This window comes from Podarcis liolepis (genome assembly GCF_965112155.1).
Source record: "Podarcis liolepis genome assembly, chromosome: 1".
In the NCBI taxonomy this organism is placed as follows: domain Eukaryota; kingdom Metazoa; phylum Chordata; class Lepidosauria; order Squamata; family Lacertidae; genus Podarcis; species Podarcis liolepis.
The window spans coordinates 84,336,653-84,354,433 of NC_139554.1; the positions used below are offsets into that span (position 1 = coordinate 84,336,653).

At 46.6% G+C, this 17,781-nt stretch overlaps 1 protein-coding gene across 3 annotated transcripts in view; it reads right to left on the minus strand.

Annotated features, from left to right (window-relative positions):
- The window catches only part of LOC310689441 (unconventional myosin-X-like), a 77,549-nt gene that overhangs the window by 15,409 nt on the left and 44,359 nt on the right, over positions 1-17,781 (minus strand). For all 3 annotated transcript variants that reach the window (XM_083467170.1, XM_083467168.1, XM_083467169.1), the window contains 6 exons: positions 11,212-11,318; positions 7,850-8,152; positions 5,383-5,422; positions 3,207-3,989; positions 1,396-1,519; positions 336-579 (listed from right to left, as the gene is read on the minus strand). In XM_083467170.1, the coding sequence (XP_083323296.1) occupies positions 336-579; positions 1,396-1,519; positions 3,207-3,989; positions 5,383-5,422; positions 7,850-8,152; positions 11,212-11,318 (1,601 nt within the window). The remainder of the gene's footprint in view (positions 1-335; positions 580-1,395; positions 1,520-3,206; positions 3,990-5,382; positions 5,423-7,849; positions 8,153-11,211; positions 11,319-17,781) is intronic.

Sequence of the window (17,781 nt, forward strand, 5' to 3'; positions counted from 1 at the left end):
ACCACCAGGGGCCTGCCAGACTTAAGCTATCATGCCAAGAACAAGACTCCCGCCCCAGGCCTCAAACAAGCTCTGCATGGGCCTGGTCCTAGAGTGTCATTATGCATGCAGGACTGACACTGAAGCTTTAAAAATAGCCCTTGCACCCAGGTAAGGGGCTCTAAGGCCCCACCCTCTCTAACAGCCTCAGGCCTAAAGATGTCCCACAGGACTTAAGGAGTCAAACAATTTCCCCTCAAGCCCAAGTTGTTAAGGATTCCCCAAACATCTCCTGTTACCAATCAATATTGATACTGATTTATCCCTAGGGTTACAGACATAACAGTGTCCCATACTTGGCCTTCCTGATGTCAATCGTCCCTTTCAGCTTCTCTTCACTGTCGTTCTCAAAGTACATCAGCCTGGCCTCTCTCAGCACAAACCAGCGCCGTTTCCAATTCCGGCGAGACAGCGTGGACATGCCTCCTCCCTTCTTGTAAAGCCAGCCTGACTTCAAGGCCTCTTGCTTGGCTCGAAACCACATAAAAGCCTCGTTCTTCAGAACACACCAGCGCCGTCTCCAGGGGTTCATCAGGCCCCCTTGCAAGGAAGAGAAAAGAGACACAGTCAAAGTTACTGCACCACCAGAATGTCCCCATCCTGCACTCCACAAGCACCTGACAAAGACAGTGGCAGGTGTATCTTCCTGCCCTTGGCCGTAACAGTTCCCTGAAAAATGTGGGGCCTCCTGTAGACACAGAATGCTAACATGCAAAAGCAATGCACAAGTTTATCACAGTGGCATTAGCTGCAACGTACAGCGAGGCAGCGGTTGACTTTTTGTATTACTCCCCCTACAACCCTAAAAATACAACACCCTGGTCTGCCAGTTACCAAAGTAAAATTGGGAGTGGGGAGGTAAATGTGTGTACTTGCACAAGCCCTCACAAAACTGGCATGAGATATTTTGTTACCTGAAGTGAGGCCCAAATGGTGCCTCCTCCCGCCCCACTAAGACCAGTATCTTTTTTATAAATGCAAATTTTGTAGCCTCAAGCTTTAATTTCATTTATCCACCCCCTTACTACTACCCCAAATACTGCTTCACAGTGCTGCCAGATCACTTCAAGCATATTCCACAACAGGGCCTCTGCCATCTCTAAAAACTGTTCTCATCTGTACATGCCCATTAAGACCCAACACTTGGGACTGGATATCACAGCCTTTATGTGGATGCCAATGCAAAGCAACCAAGGTCCCTTCTAATCCCTCCTTGACAAAAAGCCTTACTGACTTGATCTTGGAAATGAAGAAGAACAAAACAGCAAAACAGGGAACAAATACTGAGGGGAGATGAGAGGGGATTAGGGAGCAGGGGAAAATGGCTCAGCTTAGGGGACTGACCAAGCTGCTTACCTTTCATGTAGAGATAGCTGTGAAAATAGGCTGGCCCTGATCCATTGAGCACAGTGACCCGGCTGCTGCAGAATTCTTCATCCGTGTCCATATAAGCATCCCCTTCATCCTCACTGTCTAGAAACTGGAGGCAAAAAGAATGGTTACGCTCCAGAAACAAAGCAGCACAACCTGCCAAGTCCTATCGCACTTCCACTACAGATCTGAGTGCTGAGCTGGCCAGGCAGTATGATAACCATACAGAAGCAAGAATGATCTAAAGTGGGTGAGTGATTTCAAGGCAAAGGCCAAAACCTGCCATACTCAGTTGCCAACATGTGGACTTTGGCCTCTATTTCCATTTGGGAACTATCTGCTTTAAGAACCTCCAATTTTCTATTGCAGTAGTTCTCCGATGTTCAGCCAAATGCATTCTGGCCATCTCAGCTTCTGTCTCTCTCTCATTATCCCCCTTCTGGGGGGGGGGGGCAGTCTAACCCCCTTCTGCAGCAGATCATGTGAAAAGCTACAACTTTACACACAACCTAACACACACATACACAATATGTCCTTATGGGCAGCACAAAGGGGTGAACTGCCATTCTACATGGGATAGCTTCTAAAGTATATGAACTCCCTTTTTAAGATCACCCCCAAAAGGTTCATATAATGAATGTGTTCTCGGGGACGGTGGCTGTTGTGTGCATGATTAATCGGGTCAAACAATATCCAGTAAGTGCCCTTGTAAATCTGGCAGATACAAATACCCATACAGTAATTGTAGCTGTAAGTAATGCACCAATACCAGGCACAAAATCCATATTCCAACATATATTAAAAACATACAAATGTGCATGAAGATGTGAAGAACAAAAGGGAAATGTGCATATATGGGATGCATATGCAAACATATGTGCACAGACACACCAGTTGTGCAAGTAAGCTTTAAGTATCACACAGAAAAATACAAACACGGCAGAAAATGGGTAAAGTAACCAATAGCTTAAGGCAGTCAATGTGGTTTCCTCTGAATGTTTTTGGACTACAACTTCCAGCATCCCTGACCATTGAGCCGTGCTGGCTGAGGCTAATGGGAGCTGGAGGCCAAAGGCTACCCCTGGGTTAAAGGAAACACAACACAATGGATTTTAACACTTAAGAGCAAAACAAAATCCTGTGCCTATATTTTATTATTTATATCCTGCCTTTCTTCCATTATATTTGTATCCTGCCTTTCTTCTATGATGGAACTCAAGGCAACACACACAGTTCCCTGGAAGTCTCCCATCCAGGCATTGCCCAAGCCCAGAACTTCTTGGCTTCATCCAAGCTATTGCATCCTGTACCTTCAAAACCACATCCTGAGACAAGGGAAGACTGAAAAAGTTCCAAGGTCAGCTTGCAAGAAGAAGTGGAGTTCTTTAGGAATCAGTCTTGGGACTTATTTTATTCACTACATTTTCCCCCTTTCTTTTTTGTTTGCAACTTTGATTGCAAACAGCAAGAGTGTGGATTAAATTTTCCAATGAAACCAAGCTGGGAGATGCCTATGAGAGACCACAAGGATTGGACAGTTATGCAAGATGAAACTAGGCAAGCCTATGGATGGGAGGGAACAGAAATGTGTTCACAAGCATCATGATGAAATGCAATGGCTGTGAATGTGGACTGAAGAAAACAAGTGCCTTTTAACCCCAAGGAGCATGTTAACACAAGGAGTTAACACAAGAGAGCACTGAGGTGCCAAACATGCACAGGAAAGATAAAAAGAAAAACACACTTCCTGCTTCAGAGCAGGATCTGTTTTTCACTTCAAGGCAAACGGTCCTTACCGAGTCTAAGCTGCCGCGGTTGGAGTCCATGCCGTTGCTGTGGGAATTGCGCGAGGCCTCCTCCCCATTCAGGGGCTCAGCGGACGTGCTGCCAGCCTCTCCGCTGCCATCAAACTCCTCATGGTCATAGTCAGACTCCACATCTGGAGGCAAGCTGTAAATTGGCTCTTCTGAGTCCCCATTGTCACTCTGCAGGATTTCCGAGGCTGATTGGTAGATGCTTTCCATAGGCTGCTCCTTCTGGGGGCTTGCAGATCTCTCTGTGGAAAGACACAGAGTGTTGCCCTCCTCGTTCTCTCCCTTCCTAGGCACTGGCATATTCGGAGAAGCATCTTCCTCGGAGTAATAGTTGTCACTGGTTCTGGTGCTGCTGTCCTGGTTCAGGAGACTTGGGCTGGGAACTGGTGGTCCCTCTTCATCTGCAGGAAAGCCCTCGTCTTCTTCTTCCTCAGCCAGGGGAGCTACAAGGCTGCATTCAATGTTGAGGGTCCCTTCGTTGGACAGAGAGTGCTCGAAGCCTTGCACGCTCTCATCCAAATTCCCAAAATCCAGCAGCTCCAGGAACTCCTGCGCGACCCTGGACGCCTCCTTCTCCAGCCTCTGGATCTCCTCTTCCCGCTGCCGCTTTATCTCGTTCTTGGTGTTCTCACAGGTGATGTGGTCAGTCTTCTGCTGCCACTGCAGCTTCTCAATCTCCCTCTCCAGTCGCAGGATCTCTTCCATCTGACGCTGCTCCTCTTCCTGTAAAGGCTGGTCTTCCTCTTGGGTCCTTAGCGCCTCCATCTGAAAGAAAGGGTCACCCAAAGGGGCACAGATGACAGACTTTCAAAGATCAGCCTTAATGGAGTCACAGTAACAGATCTGAGAAAGCAGGCGCTTGCATGGCGGCCAAGTGGCACTTCCCTCTGCTCCCTGCATGTGCAACATTTCTTCTAATTGTTCTAAGGCATGAGAAGAGCCCTACATCAGGCCAATGGCCCATCTAATCCAGAATCTTGTTCTCTCAAAAGTGACCAACCAAATGCCCATGTCAAGCCTGCAAGCAGGACCTGAGTGCAAGAGCACTCTCTCACTCCTTGTGATCCTAGCAACTGGTATTCAGAGGCATACAGCCTCTTACTTAAAAAAACCCAACCTGTTTGATGAGGTACTCATGGGACAAAAGAACTAAGCATCTGTACTGTACACCATGGGAAGCAAAGGCTCTCACAGGCACTTCCAACTCGCTTAAAAGGCTATGGTCTATCTCCAAGCCAAGCCAAGTGACAATAGGCTGGATTCAAATGTGCCTTGGATGGAAGTGTCTTTGATCCACCAGAAGATCTCATTAATGAACAGGGGTCAGTGGGGAAGTCTTTTGCTGATTCCACCTCTCAGCTGCAGTCCCCTCACCATTTTGAAAAAAGGGGCCATTGAGCCTGTGTCTGGTTCAAGGGGGAAATTTCCACTGGCACCAATGCAAGCTTTCATTCAGAGACGAATAGCAGCTGCCCCCCCCCCCGTATTTTTCAGTGGGACTGGCACAAAAGAAAGAGGTAAACCCACCGTCCCACATGTCACATTGATAACCCTGATCAGGATTCCACAGCAGCTGACATTTACACATTCCACTATATTTGTACAACTATGGGTTGTATCCGGTGTTTGCAGAATGCAGTTCTGTTTATTACAGTACTTTGAAACTGTCCTCAATCTAGATGACACTGTACCGCCGTTCCTAGGATCAAGCTACATGTAACACTCAACATCTAGGGACATATCCAACACTTTTCTTCTGCTCATGCAACAAACCTCTGCTTTTGCAATTGGACTTCCCCATCTGCTCCTTGCACCCCCCCCCAAAATCTGCTCCAGAGGGTCCCCCAACCTTCTGGAGAAGATTTTGAGGATGTGCAATGAGCTTAAAGGAAGGGGAGAGGAGAGAGAAGTTCTGTTGTGCAAGTTGATGCCTGTTGGCATACAACTCTAGGTGTTTATATTACTTTATAGGAGTGGAGCGTCATCTAGACTGAGGACAGAGTCACCGTAACAGCATAGCACTGCATTCTGCAAACAGTACCTTGGATTAGCTTGTAAAGAGGGAAAGGTCAAGCAACAAAGATCACCAGCATGTCTCCGTATTCTGCTTAGTATTCTGAAATGAGAGGCATATGATGGGAGTCATAATGGAACACACCTGAGCCACCTGCAGTGCTGCTTCAAGCTGCTCTTTTTCTCTGTTCAAAAACAAAGAACAAACTCATCAATAAAATCTACAGTCCAGCTTGCCATGAAAATTTGCTGAAATCAATGAAGTTTTAAATAACACTGCTGCCTCAGTCATTTGCATTCAGATCAAAAATTTTGTGAGCTGTAACAAAGCCTTTAAAGTTAAACCAAGGGAAATTATTATATTAATGAAATGCTTGGGTTTTCAGTTTTGGTAAGGCTTCAGAACAGATGCTGACTGCTATTGAACACATATGGAACAACAATTCACACTGCAGAATGCATGTGGAGGGAAATGGAGGCTGCCTCACAGTGGATAAAAAATGTCATATGAACATACTCTTTAGTCAGAAGGTCGGCGGTTTGAATCCCTGCGATGGGGTGAGCTCCCATTGCTCGGTCCCTGCTCCTGCCAACCTAGCAGTTCAGAAGCACATCAAAGTGCAAGTAGATAAATAGGTACCGCTCTGGTTCGCCCGAAGCAGCTTAGTCATGCTGGCTACATGACCCGGAAGCTGTACGCCGGCTCTCTCAGCCAGTAAAGCGAGATGAGAGCTGCAACCCCAGAGTCGGCCGTGACTGGACCTAACGGTCAGGGATCCCTTTACCTTTAAAGTAGCTGAAGGCACCCTCTTCCCATAGGACAGCCAGATTATCTCAGGCTTGGTTTAATTTGAGGTGTGCAGCTGTGTCAAGACTTCCCCGGCTCTCCCCTCTTGTGACTGAGGAACAAGCTAAGAAACTGGACAGAGTGGAATGGAGGCAAGGTCACACTGAAGACTCCTGATTGACCACAAAGCCAAGAAAAGGGAATTGGAGGCTGGACTTCTAGAATAAATAAATAATGTGGGATCCAAAACTGTGTTTTTAAGGAAAAGTATTATGCAATAGTTTCCCTCAAGAAGAAGCCTTCTAAAAACACACAGCTTCCTAAAGTCACATATCATTTTCCAAGGGTAAAAGTAATAACTTGGCTGGTAATCATCACTTCATTATTATTAGAGCTGTTGACTGTGGTAACATATATGGAACAGTGTTAGGCGCATACACAATTAAAAAAACCCAATACCTATATAATGTATTTTTTAAAAAAGCTCACTGCAAATGGGTGTATGTCAAGGACAGAGAAACTGTACACATTATTAATAATAATAAATTAAATTTCTGTAGCAATTGATCAATCTTCCCTGGCTGACCTACAAACAAGAAAATATTAAAAACATGGTACTGATGTTTTAATGAGGTGGTTTCCCCCACAAGGTTATATTGACATGCTACTGCTGCTGTGTTATTTTATTGTTGTGCTACTTGGAGGTTTTGTCTTCAAATAAAAAGTAGTTTAGAAACCATACACCCTTATTTATTTCATAAAATTTATGTTTATAGAAAGTAGGATCATAGTGTTAGAAGGAAGCAGTTACTACCACTGCGTTGCAACCTGTGGCGCTCACCCTTGTAGTCCTGAACCAGCCACCTGCAATGATGTCCTGCGACAACCTCAGAGCCTAGCGCTTAGTTGTCCCTTCAGCCCAGAGACTAAAAGACATGCCCAGGTGCGCTGCTTTGGGGCTTCCAAATTCTGCAGAGTCCAGATATTCAGGAACCTTCAGACCACCTTGGCCTACCTGGCTCACAGGGACCAGCACTTGACCAGAGCAAGTTGTGCAACCTCCATAGCTAGTCTCTTGTGCTGAGTATAGGAGTGCCCCAAAGGAGAAAGTCCCAGCTTAGTGGTATCATCCAGATGAGCCCTATCATTAGCACTGTGTGTTGTACAATTCTCACTAAGCATGGAATTTAGTATCAGCTTGCAGCTATAAAGGAGTGAGGTTGGGCTCAAAAAAGAATGCAGGAAGTAACTGGTGAAATCTGCAAAGGCAGAGAGGGTGTTGGGTAATGTTTCCAATGGTCAGGAGGCGGGGCTTCAGGGCCATGCATGGCTCCTCCCCTACTAGAAACATATATATGCAGACTTACTTCCCATAATTCATTTTTAAAAAGGTCACTGAATTCAAGTCTGTCTGAGCACAATTTGGCTCACCTGGATATAGAAGTTTGGTACTGTGTTGCTGCACTTTTAAAGTGGTGAATACGCAAAACTCTGCCTATCACGAGCAACACATCAAAGGCAGAGTCCTGTTTGGACTGTTCCACTTCAGGCTACAGGGGGCTGATCAAATGGCAAGAGGGATAAAAAACACCCCACAGTCCTCCACATAGAAAACTAAAACACCAGAGGTAGGTAAGCCAAAATCCTTATCCCTGACACCTGATTTTCTATACGCAGGGAATCCTTTACATGGAGGAACATTAAATCATGTACATCCCTCTCACTCCTGCAGTCTGAAGTGGTACAGTCCTGGCACAGGTCTGCCTCTTCAGTTGCAGTTTTGTGAAAGCGGGGCCAGGGAGACAGAACCAAGACTGCCTGGTACCTTTTCTTCTCCTCTTCCTCCTCCTGCTTCCTCCTACGCTCCCTCTCTTCTAGCCATTGTCTTTCCTCTTCCTCCTTTCTAATCCGCTCTTCCTCTCGACGCCTCTGCTCCTCAGCTTCCCGTTTCCGCTGCTGTTCCTCCTCTAGCAGGTGCCGGTAGAGGCTGCGAGCCAGCTGCCCACGCCAGTGCTTCTGCAGGACAATGGCAGAGGCTTTCAGGCGCAGGAGGGACTTCTTCCAGAAGTGAGCACGATAGTTCTTTTGGATAGTCACGACACTGGCTAGCACCCTTCGATACCTCTTCCTGAGTCAACGAAAGCAAGGTGGGGGTTACTGTCAATCAACGGCCCTTGCTCACTAGGTTCTCCTCAGCATCTGCCTCAGAAACCATCTGACCCAGGGGTACCAAGATGCCAGATTCAATGAATCAGCACGACCACAGCCGCTTTCTCCAAAAAACATTTCCCCAGGAAGCCACTCCTTCCATGCTTTCCTTTCTCCTACATCTGTCACCCACCTGGTTTCTGGAGAATGCTTTAGGCATCTCCCTCTTGGGGCCACTCATTTCCTGTTTCTACACCAGCTCTGTCTTTGCTAAGCACTTTGAGTGGTGTAATGGCAAGGAACCTCCCAACCCAAGGCAAAATGGCAGATTCCCCCATCCCTCCAAACAATAAAGGGATGGTTCCTGTCATGACCTCCTCCCAGCATATCAGTCTTTTTTCCAGATGCTCCCACATAGACAGCCATGCACTGCTCTCCTAAAACAGAGGAATGGGTAGTTTTTACACCCACCCACCCACATATGGAAGCTAAGGTCCCCGTACGAGAGAGAGAGAGAGAGAGAGAGATGGGGAAGGCCTTTTATTTAGTAATGAGACTGTGCACTCTGTACATGTTCAGAATCTCCCTTCTCTGTAGTTAATCTGCAGGCGTAGAAAAAACTCAAATTCTAAGTCCTAACATTCCTGGCCTGAATTGAGGGTCTGGTTCTTTTATTAGTGCAATTAAGGCCAGTCCACATGAATCCAATATGGATTATATGCTTTTCTTTTTCTTTTTGAGGACCAATATGAAAAACTAGTATATTATTTCTGTGGAATAGAAGCATTATCTAGGAAATATACTTACAAGAGTCAGGCAGTTGCTATGTTTGACACTCCATGTGGCACTATGAGGTGTCTCCTACTTAAGAACAGGGAATGTGTGTGCTTTGCAAGCCCGTGGCTGCATTGCACAAGAACTGAAATGGATATTGACACTGAGTTCAGCATCCTGAGAATCAAAGCTTAAATTAAAACTTATTTTTTTTAATACCCAAACAAACAAGTTTCTCACATGCTTAAAGTTGATATGAGCCATAATCTGTGTGCAAACCCTGGTGAAACCTCAAGGTCTAACAAGACACACCAGGAGACTCATCCAGAATCTGGCATCAAATGGATATAGAGTGGGGAATGGAAGGGGACAATTGCATGCAAAGGAATGTAAAGCGGAAGGAGCCTCCCTGCTCATGCTGTTCCCCAATATTCCACTCAGTATTCCACCCACCCAACCCCTGTCCTTTTCTCCCACCTGAGCTGTGATACAGAAGCCCTGCCAGGAGAAAAGTGATCGAGAGGCATTTTCAGCAGGGAAAGCATGTTCATCACCCCTTCCAGCGCACTGCTTGTTTGCTTCAAAACTGTTCTGTCGGTTCTGCAGAACCAATCGTCTAGCACACAGTTTGTGCTGCCATCATATCCTGTTAGGCTTCAGAAGCCGGCATGGTGACAGAACAAGGTTTCCAGTGATTGCGGGGGTTAGGAATCCAGTAAGATTCCTATGGCCTAAGACAGGAGATCCAAATAGCACCCACTCCCCAATGGCAAGCTAAATTATAATAATTTTAATAAACAAAACAACGGCCAATTTGCTGCATGCCAATGACACACCTTGCCTGATGGTAGGGCTAGTCCTGTTCCAGTGTCCTGCATGGCTCTTGCTCTTTTATACAACTAACAGAAGCAGAATAGGTTGTGCAAAATAAAACAATCTGTACGCAAAGGTTCTTAGTTTGCAGAATTCCAGAGGGTTATTTTGGTGCAGAATTCTGGTGATAGCAGCACTGGCAGTGGCAACAATGCCATTAGCAACAATATCCCAGTTCACATGCAATGGCCTGGACCTGGGCCTAGCTCATGATTATACCCTCAAAATGCAGATGGTTTTCACAGCCTGGGAAATCCATGTTTGCAGCTGGAGCCCAGCCAAGTCTTGCTGTAGACAGCAGATGCAGCTTTGACTTCCTTGCCTGAACAACAGGAGCCTGCCTCCCCCTTGGATAGTATTGGGGGGGGGGGACTAGGCAAATTGCCGTTATTCTGTTCACCAATCAACATTCTAGTTTGGTAGGCTCAAATTTAAACTACACCATTTTTTGCATTTTTATTTTATTTTAAGGAAAGGTAGATGCCAGTTTTATTTGCATATTTTATTATGTAAATTTGCATAGGCAGTATTTCCTATGCAATATTTAGTCTTATTCAGATAGTTACAGGAAAGAGAAAAAAGCACATGGAGCCCTTCCCCCCCCCACCTCCTAGCAGTTCAGCTCAGCTCCCATCCTCCACTTTCCCTAGCCAATGGTGTTTGAGATGTCACCAGGGGCTGCTCACACATTTTCAGGCCTCTTTGTAACCTTAAAGGCTAGAAACTTTTTTAAAAATGAAGCTGAATTGCCAGGGTGCTGAATTCCTCCTCTAGTAGCAACCCCTGCGATGTTAATGACACAATCCTGGAATACAGGCAGCCCATGCAATAATTCCTCAAAGCAACACCAATGTCCTTGCGGAGCACAGGTGACCGTCCGAATGGGCACACATACCAATTTGTCAGAACAAGACAACAACAATTAACAGCAAGAGGAAAAGGCAGAGACAGATAGATGGTGGAGGTGTAGAGCCAGCCAGCTTACAGCTACCCCCCCTTCTCTGCACCCAGAAGAGCCCACCAGGGAAGCAGAACCTGGAGAGGGGGGCTATAAGTGAGGAAGACTGGCCTGGGTCTGGCAAATAAAGAGAGAGATTGGGCTGAGGGTCTTCAGTGCAGAGCAAGAGAGGGAGAGCTGGGGAGTTTCTCTGCAGGGCAGCTTCATAGGGGGATTACAGATGCAACAGGAAAGAGGCAGGGGATAGAGACCCGGGCAAGAAAGCAACTTCACAGTCAGTGGCCTGCATTGGGAATGCATGGGGATTTCAAGAGGGAGCAGAGAAGGGAGAAAGCAGTGGAAGCCCAGCCAGAAGCAGCAAGCTGGAAAGGAGAGAGACCTGGCAGCAAGGAGCATTCCAGCAGCTGGGCAAAGGAGGCGATTCAAGCACTGACCTTGCCATGTAGCCCAGGACGTGGGCTCGGATGATGGTTGCCGCCTTCCTCAGCTCCTCTTCCCGGGCCTTCTCCAGTTTTTGCTCCAGAGCCTCCTTCAGGAAAACCTGGTACCCCGGGGAGGAGTTTCATCAAACACAAAGAGAGGAAACAGCAAGTCCCAGGCAGCACCAGCAGGTCCCATGCCTGCCTGCCTGCCTGCCGTAACAAGGCACACAGGGCTCCTTTTATGCTCCTGCGCCAGAGCCAGTCCCTGCTCTGCCAGCCCTTCCCCTTTGGGTGCTGTCGCTGATGGACAAGGGAGAAAGTTGTGCAGGGAGAGGAGCCAAACTCAGCCCAGCCCCCGCACACACACTCTCTCTCTCTCTTCCACACTGCAGGCTCAAGGATTAAGGGGGAGAGAAAAAGGGGGGAGGAGGCTGCACTGCTTTTAACTATTAACCCTTTCTTTGGCTCAGTGACATCTTTTAAGGCTATCTGGGCCTGCTGCTCGAGTCCTGCTAATGAGGCTCTGGGTATGTGTGTCAACATTCCAGGCGCTGCATGCAAAATGCAGAAGGAAAACTGGCCAAACTATGACAAGATACCCATTCCAAGAAAAGAAGCTGGGGGGGGGGGGGAGAGAGGAACGGCGGGGGTGGGGAGGGAGAGGAAGATTCTTTCCAAATATCATTTCCTGCACTGCAGATAATCCACACATATTTTCCCCCTGGCTGCTTCTTTGCATCACTGCCTCAGTGCCAGCCTGTCTCCAAGCTGTCTTGCTGGCTGGAAGATTCCTTCTCACTTTCATTGCCTTCTCTGCAATCAAACCTTCCCAAGAGGTGTGGCTCACCCTGAATGCACACAAGAACAAGTGGTCATTCTGCTTTTGCTTTTTTATTAAAAGACACACCTGGGTGCTATTCCTGAAACCAGGAGGCATGAAGCCTGCTTTCAGAACAGGCTACACTTGTGGCTCTGGTGGGTGATGCATGACAGCACACGGGTCAGGGAAACGGCATCAATCCCATTAGATATTTCAGCGGCCCCATGATGAGGTCTTGGAATTCCAACAGTGGGGTCTGGAAAACATCCATGGGCCTGGTCTGTTGCTCATTCCTGTCTGGGAGGTTCCAGAAGGATGGAAGGTCAGGCCTGGTCCACCTGTGTGGCTGTCGGTGGACCAAAAACATTGGTACTCCAATAAAGTGACACACAATCCAAAAGGTGACTCCGAGGATGCATTGTAATGCTGCAAAGACTCTGAGGCAAAATCCCTGGATTATGTGGCACAGATATTTGGGATAGCAAATGCCTTTGGTATTTTGAATGCAGCATTCTTCTGGAGGACTCGAGTGGTTGAAGATTGCATTAACATCCCCAAGAAAATCTGTTTTCATCAACTGCATTCATGGCTAGCCTCCCACGTTTGCCTGAGGTGAAGGCAATGCAACCAAAGGCTTAGGCTGCCAATGCATTAAAGTCTCCTTTCTGCACTGAAGTTCTAAAGCAGGAGTACAAAAAGCTCTTGATCACATGAATATTTGCAGAGAAAGCTATATGGAGGGCAAGGGGATCATCAGCATGTGGGTACTGTGTGGCTTAGGGGATGTGAATGAGCAGCCTGCAAGGGGGGGGGGCAAGGGGGACCATTTGGACGCAACCTGTGCAGACATGCACACTTATAAAGCCCCAAGTGTTGGACACATGGCCTTGCTCAAAATTGGTAGAGCAGCATTTGCAGAAATCAAATAGAAATCACAGATGCCTTTCAGAACTCCCTAGCTTGAGGCAGGAAGCTGGAGGCTTGCGGAAACTGGTGTGAAGGGCAAAGCTGGCAAGGAAAAAGTATAGCACAGTGCCTCTCTGCCCAGTTGTTCCCTGCCCAAACTCGTGCTACAAGAATCCAAACAAAGTCCAGACTGCCACAGTGGACAATCAGCAGCTGCTCCCCTCTGTCCCTAATGAGAAACACAAAGACCATCCTGCTTTCCCCTTCCTTTCCTGTGCTCTACAATTCCTTATACTAGCCCTTTTCCTTCCTCCACCAAACAATTGCTCAGTATAGAAATCCCCCCCTTGAAATATACTGCACAGGAAGCACTTCCCACCACTTCCCCCATCCTGCCCAGCACATGTGCAAGCCCACGCAGGGACTCCTTAAGCCTCGCCTGCCCAGGTTGCTCATAAAGCCCTCAGCAACACCCTGGAGGAGCAGAACAGGCCAAAGAGGCTCACTGGGCAGGGACATGTCGCTAACCCTCAACCTCGGCCTCACCTCCAGAGACAAAGAGGGGCCCTATGCTTCAACGCAGAGGCAGGGCCTCTTGACAGGCACAAAGGGACTGGGCTCACAAGGCAAACTCATGACTCTTTTAAGACCTATTTGTTTTCTAGGCAGCAAAGGAAAAGGAGAGCTGTGGCTCTGCGGTGGGGCGTATGCTTTGCATGCAAGAAGGTTCCAGATCCAGTCCCTGGCATCTCCAGACAGGGCTGGAAAACACTGGAGGAGTCACTGTAGGTCAGTGTGAACAGTACTAAGCTAGGTGGACCAAGGTGCTTGACTCAATAGAAACACAACTTCCCACGCTTCTAATTGCCAGCAATAGCTGCACCACTACAGAGCAAGAGTTTTAAGTGATCAGAACTGGAAAGTCTGCTCTGCTTAGGGCTAGGATTGCCAACATTTTTGCTCACTCTGCTCCTGTGCATATAACAGCAGATTGAGACACCACTTAGCAAGGAAAAGCTAACTTTCAGAAGACATCTGAAGGCAGCCCTGTTTAGGGAAGTTTTTGATGTTTGATGTTTTATCGTGTTTTTAATACTCCATTGGAAGCCACCAAGAGTGGCTGGGGAAACCCAGCCAGATGGGCAGGGTATAAATAAATTATTATTATTATTATTATTATTATTATTATTATTATTATTATTAAGTAAAGGTAAAGGGACCCCTGACCATTAGGTCCAGTCGTGACCGACTCTGGGGTTGCGGCGCTCATCTCGCTTTGTTGGCCGAGGGAGCCGGCATATAGCTTCCGGGTCATGTGGCCAGCATGACTAAGCCACTTCTGGCGAACCAGAGCAGAGCACGGAAACGCCATTTACCTTCCTGCCGGAGTGGTACCTATTGATCTACTTGCACTTTGACATGCTTTCAAACTGCTAGGTTGGCAGGAGCAGGGACCGAGCAACGGGAGCTCACCCCGTTGCGGGGATTCGAACCGCTGACCTTCTGATTGGCAAGTCCTAGGCTCTGTGGTTTAACCCACAGCGCCACCCACATCCCATTATTATTATTACTTCCAGCTTAATTTGTGGGTGAGGCCACTGTTAAAAGAACAGAGGCAAGGTCACTGAAATAAGGCAGCTCTATCCTTGGTGCAAGAATACCATATTACGGCAATCTAGGTAAAGGCTAGAAAATTTATCATTCTTTAACACCTTAGTGGTGCTCCTACAAAAGTACAGATTCCTCCTACCACTTCAACATTTATTTTTTTAAAGGTATGTACCTAAAAATGAAAGAATGATGGAAACATGCATTTGGACACATGTGTATACATGCACACTTCTTATGTAGCCAGGACTGTCCGCAGCAACATGTTGCCTTTACACTTGGTGACAAATCTTAGCTCACTGCAATGCAATGTGTGGAATGGTTCTAAGAACTTTTTTGTATGACTCCGAATCTTGCATTGCCTTGCCTTGACTGGGAACTTGCCATTATGGCTAGTAGCCCTCTCCTCTTCACTGAACCCCCAAGTTTAGCTTCTGCAAGCTTATATGCAATGAAACCCCCAATAGAGAACCCTGTGCAAATGTTGCTCCTGCCCTTCCACAGAATGCGCCCACTGCTCAAACCCGGCAACTGACTTCTCCATCTACAATGCAGAGGACAGTACCAGAGAGTCGTTATTGTAATCCTTACATATAAACAGGGCTCCATCCTCTGCCTCAGCTTTAATCCAGGCTGGGTCTCCACATTGGAGCAGACCCTAGGGTTTCCTTGGCCATTGTAGCAGCATTTTAACAATGCAGCATCCGTCACACCCAGTGATGCTGGCTAACAATGTTGTATTAAGCTTTGGCCAGTTTCTAGAGGGCATTTGACAGAGCACCGCTGACACTGAACATACTGATATCTGTAAATGCCAGGCATCCCCCTATTGCTACCCAAATGGCCCCAAACTACCACCTTAATAACCAAGGTAAAAACCCCACCATTTTATTTGGATGCCAGAAAACCAATTTTGTAGCTTACATTTGACCTATCTCCTACTTCCAACGGTTTCTCTCCTTCCTTGTCATTTCCACCTTGTGGCTCACAGTAATTTTTAAAAGTGGTCCGTGTGCCCCAACAATTCTCATCTGCTTTGCCACTTATCAGGGATGTGACTCTCTTTCCTTGCTCCTCCAATGTCTTTCATAAAGTTGGCCATCCTCCCTTATCTCCTGCCTCTGAAATCAATCCCATCTGGATAGGCGGCAGAGCCTCTTCAACCCACCCTGTTTCCCCTCTTCCTTGCTCATCCTGAGAAGCAAAGACTTCAAAGAGCTCAAGCCCTGCCCCAAGTGGCCCTGCTTCCCTGAACAGCAAGCAAAGGGCAGTGAGGCAGCCAGTCCCTTCTTAGATGGACCAGCAACTCTGAGAGTGAGCGAGAGAGGGAAAGTTCTATTGTTCTTGGTGGGGTCAAAGGTCAGTTGTCTGCCGCACCAGTCACTTGGAGCCTGTTCTCTTTAATGGCTCCAAGGTTGATTTATTAACTCCAAGTGCTTGGTATGCAGAGAGACAGCAGTTTCCTTTCTCCTCTCTTGCTAGTGGCAAGCTGCCTTTGGTCTCCCTTGCTCGAGGACTGATGCCTGAGCTTTCCTCCCTCCCCAGTTTCATTTAAGGCAGAACAAGCTGCAGAACATAAATATAATGCATAGACTGTACATCGTGTTGCTGGGAAACGGTAAGCCAATGACATATGAAAGATAAGCTGCAGAAAAGAATCACACAGCAGCCAAAAACGTCCTGGCTGGGCCCAGTTACTTCACCCTGAATTTGGCATGCTCTAAATGTAGGGGCCTCTAAATGCAGCTGGCAATTGCCCTTGCCTGATCAGTAAGAGTCTATGGCTCCCCATATTCCCCCCACATGTCTTTTAAGGAAGGCACATTTGTGACCTGCCGGACTACTTCTTGAATTGCTGTCCCAAGCAACTGTGCTCCCTAGCGGCCTTATTAACTCAGAACATCTAATTTATTCCTAACAAAGAAACAAAGCAAATCTGGTGCAGACCCCTTGGGTGAAGAAGAGACAGCAATGCTGGTGGCTACACCTTAATGGCAGGGTGCCCTCTCACTGTATTGCTTTAGATGCTTGCTGGAAACTTTTTTTATTTCAGGAAGCCTACCCAGATATGTAACTTAGTCACCTGTATATCTGTTTTAAAAGCTTTATTGGTTTTATCTTTATTTCTCATTATTATGGTTTTACATACTTTTTTATACGTATTTGTTTTTATTTATGTTTTTACATATTTTTGTTTTTGTGGATTTCTGCTGCGTTTAACCTTCAATTTTATTTGTACATCACTTGAGTAGTTTTTGGTTTTCTTAAGAGGTCTATATATTTTCTAAATAAAATAAATTTAATAGGTCCCTTCTCCAAATCTACATAGACACCGTCCTTGTTCTCCTGCATTATGGAAGCAGAAAAGCATACAGAGAAGCACCACTGCTGTGAATTTGCAAAGAGCATGTATTTGTTTCCATTCAATCCCAATTTATTGTGGCAGATGGCAACAAACATGGAAATTCACCAAGCACCACTCATTTGCTTTAAAGCCTATCTGTCCAGCCTTAAGAGTGAAAAACTTGCTTTAAAATAAATAAGTAACAGATTTGAATTTCTGGACTCGATTCTAAACGTGACACACCCAATGCCAAATTCCACATTTGCTCAGTATGCAGAATTACAATCACCCCAAATGTAGCACCCAAATTTCTTATCAGTGAAACAGATTTTACCCATTTGATATGCACTATAGTGATGTTAATATCTATTATCTTCTACACATTGCTATAGATACATACAGGCATGCTCATTGTCAAAGTTCCTTGTTGGCTGCGCGCCTAGCAATGAAATTACATCAGGCCTGTAATTACAGTCTGTTGATTTGGACATTTGGAAAGGGGCTGGGGTGGAGGAATCGTGGGTCCTTTTTCTTTTAAGAACAAAACAAAAACAAAACCCCAAGCTGCTTCTGTTTCATTCAGCTGGGTTTGCATAAGCACATATTTGCAAGCTAGTTATGGATCAGAAGCTGCCCCGTGCCCATCTGTACCCCAGATGACTGCAACACTAATATCTGCCTTGTTGCTTAAGAAACGATGGCATGAGGCCAGCACACACAAGGAGCCGCTTTGTACCGAACCAGATCCTAGAAACATCCACTCCAGCACTGTGCTGTGGCACCAGCTCCTCAAGGTCTCAAGGAAGGGTCTTTCCCCAAATTCTTTATCTGTAGATTCTTTTAACTGCAGGTGCCATATATTAAGCTGGGGGTTCAGATCCCTTCCAATTCTGCGGAGCTGGGA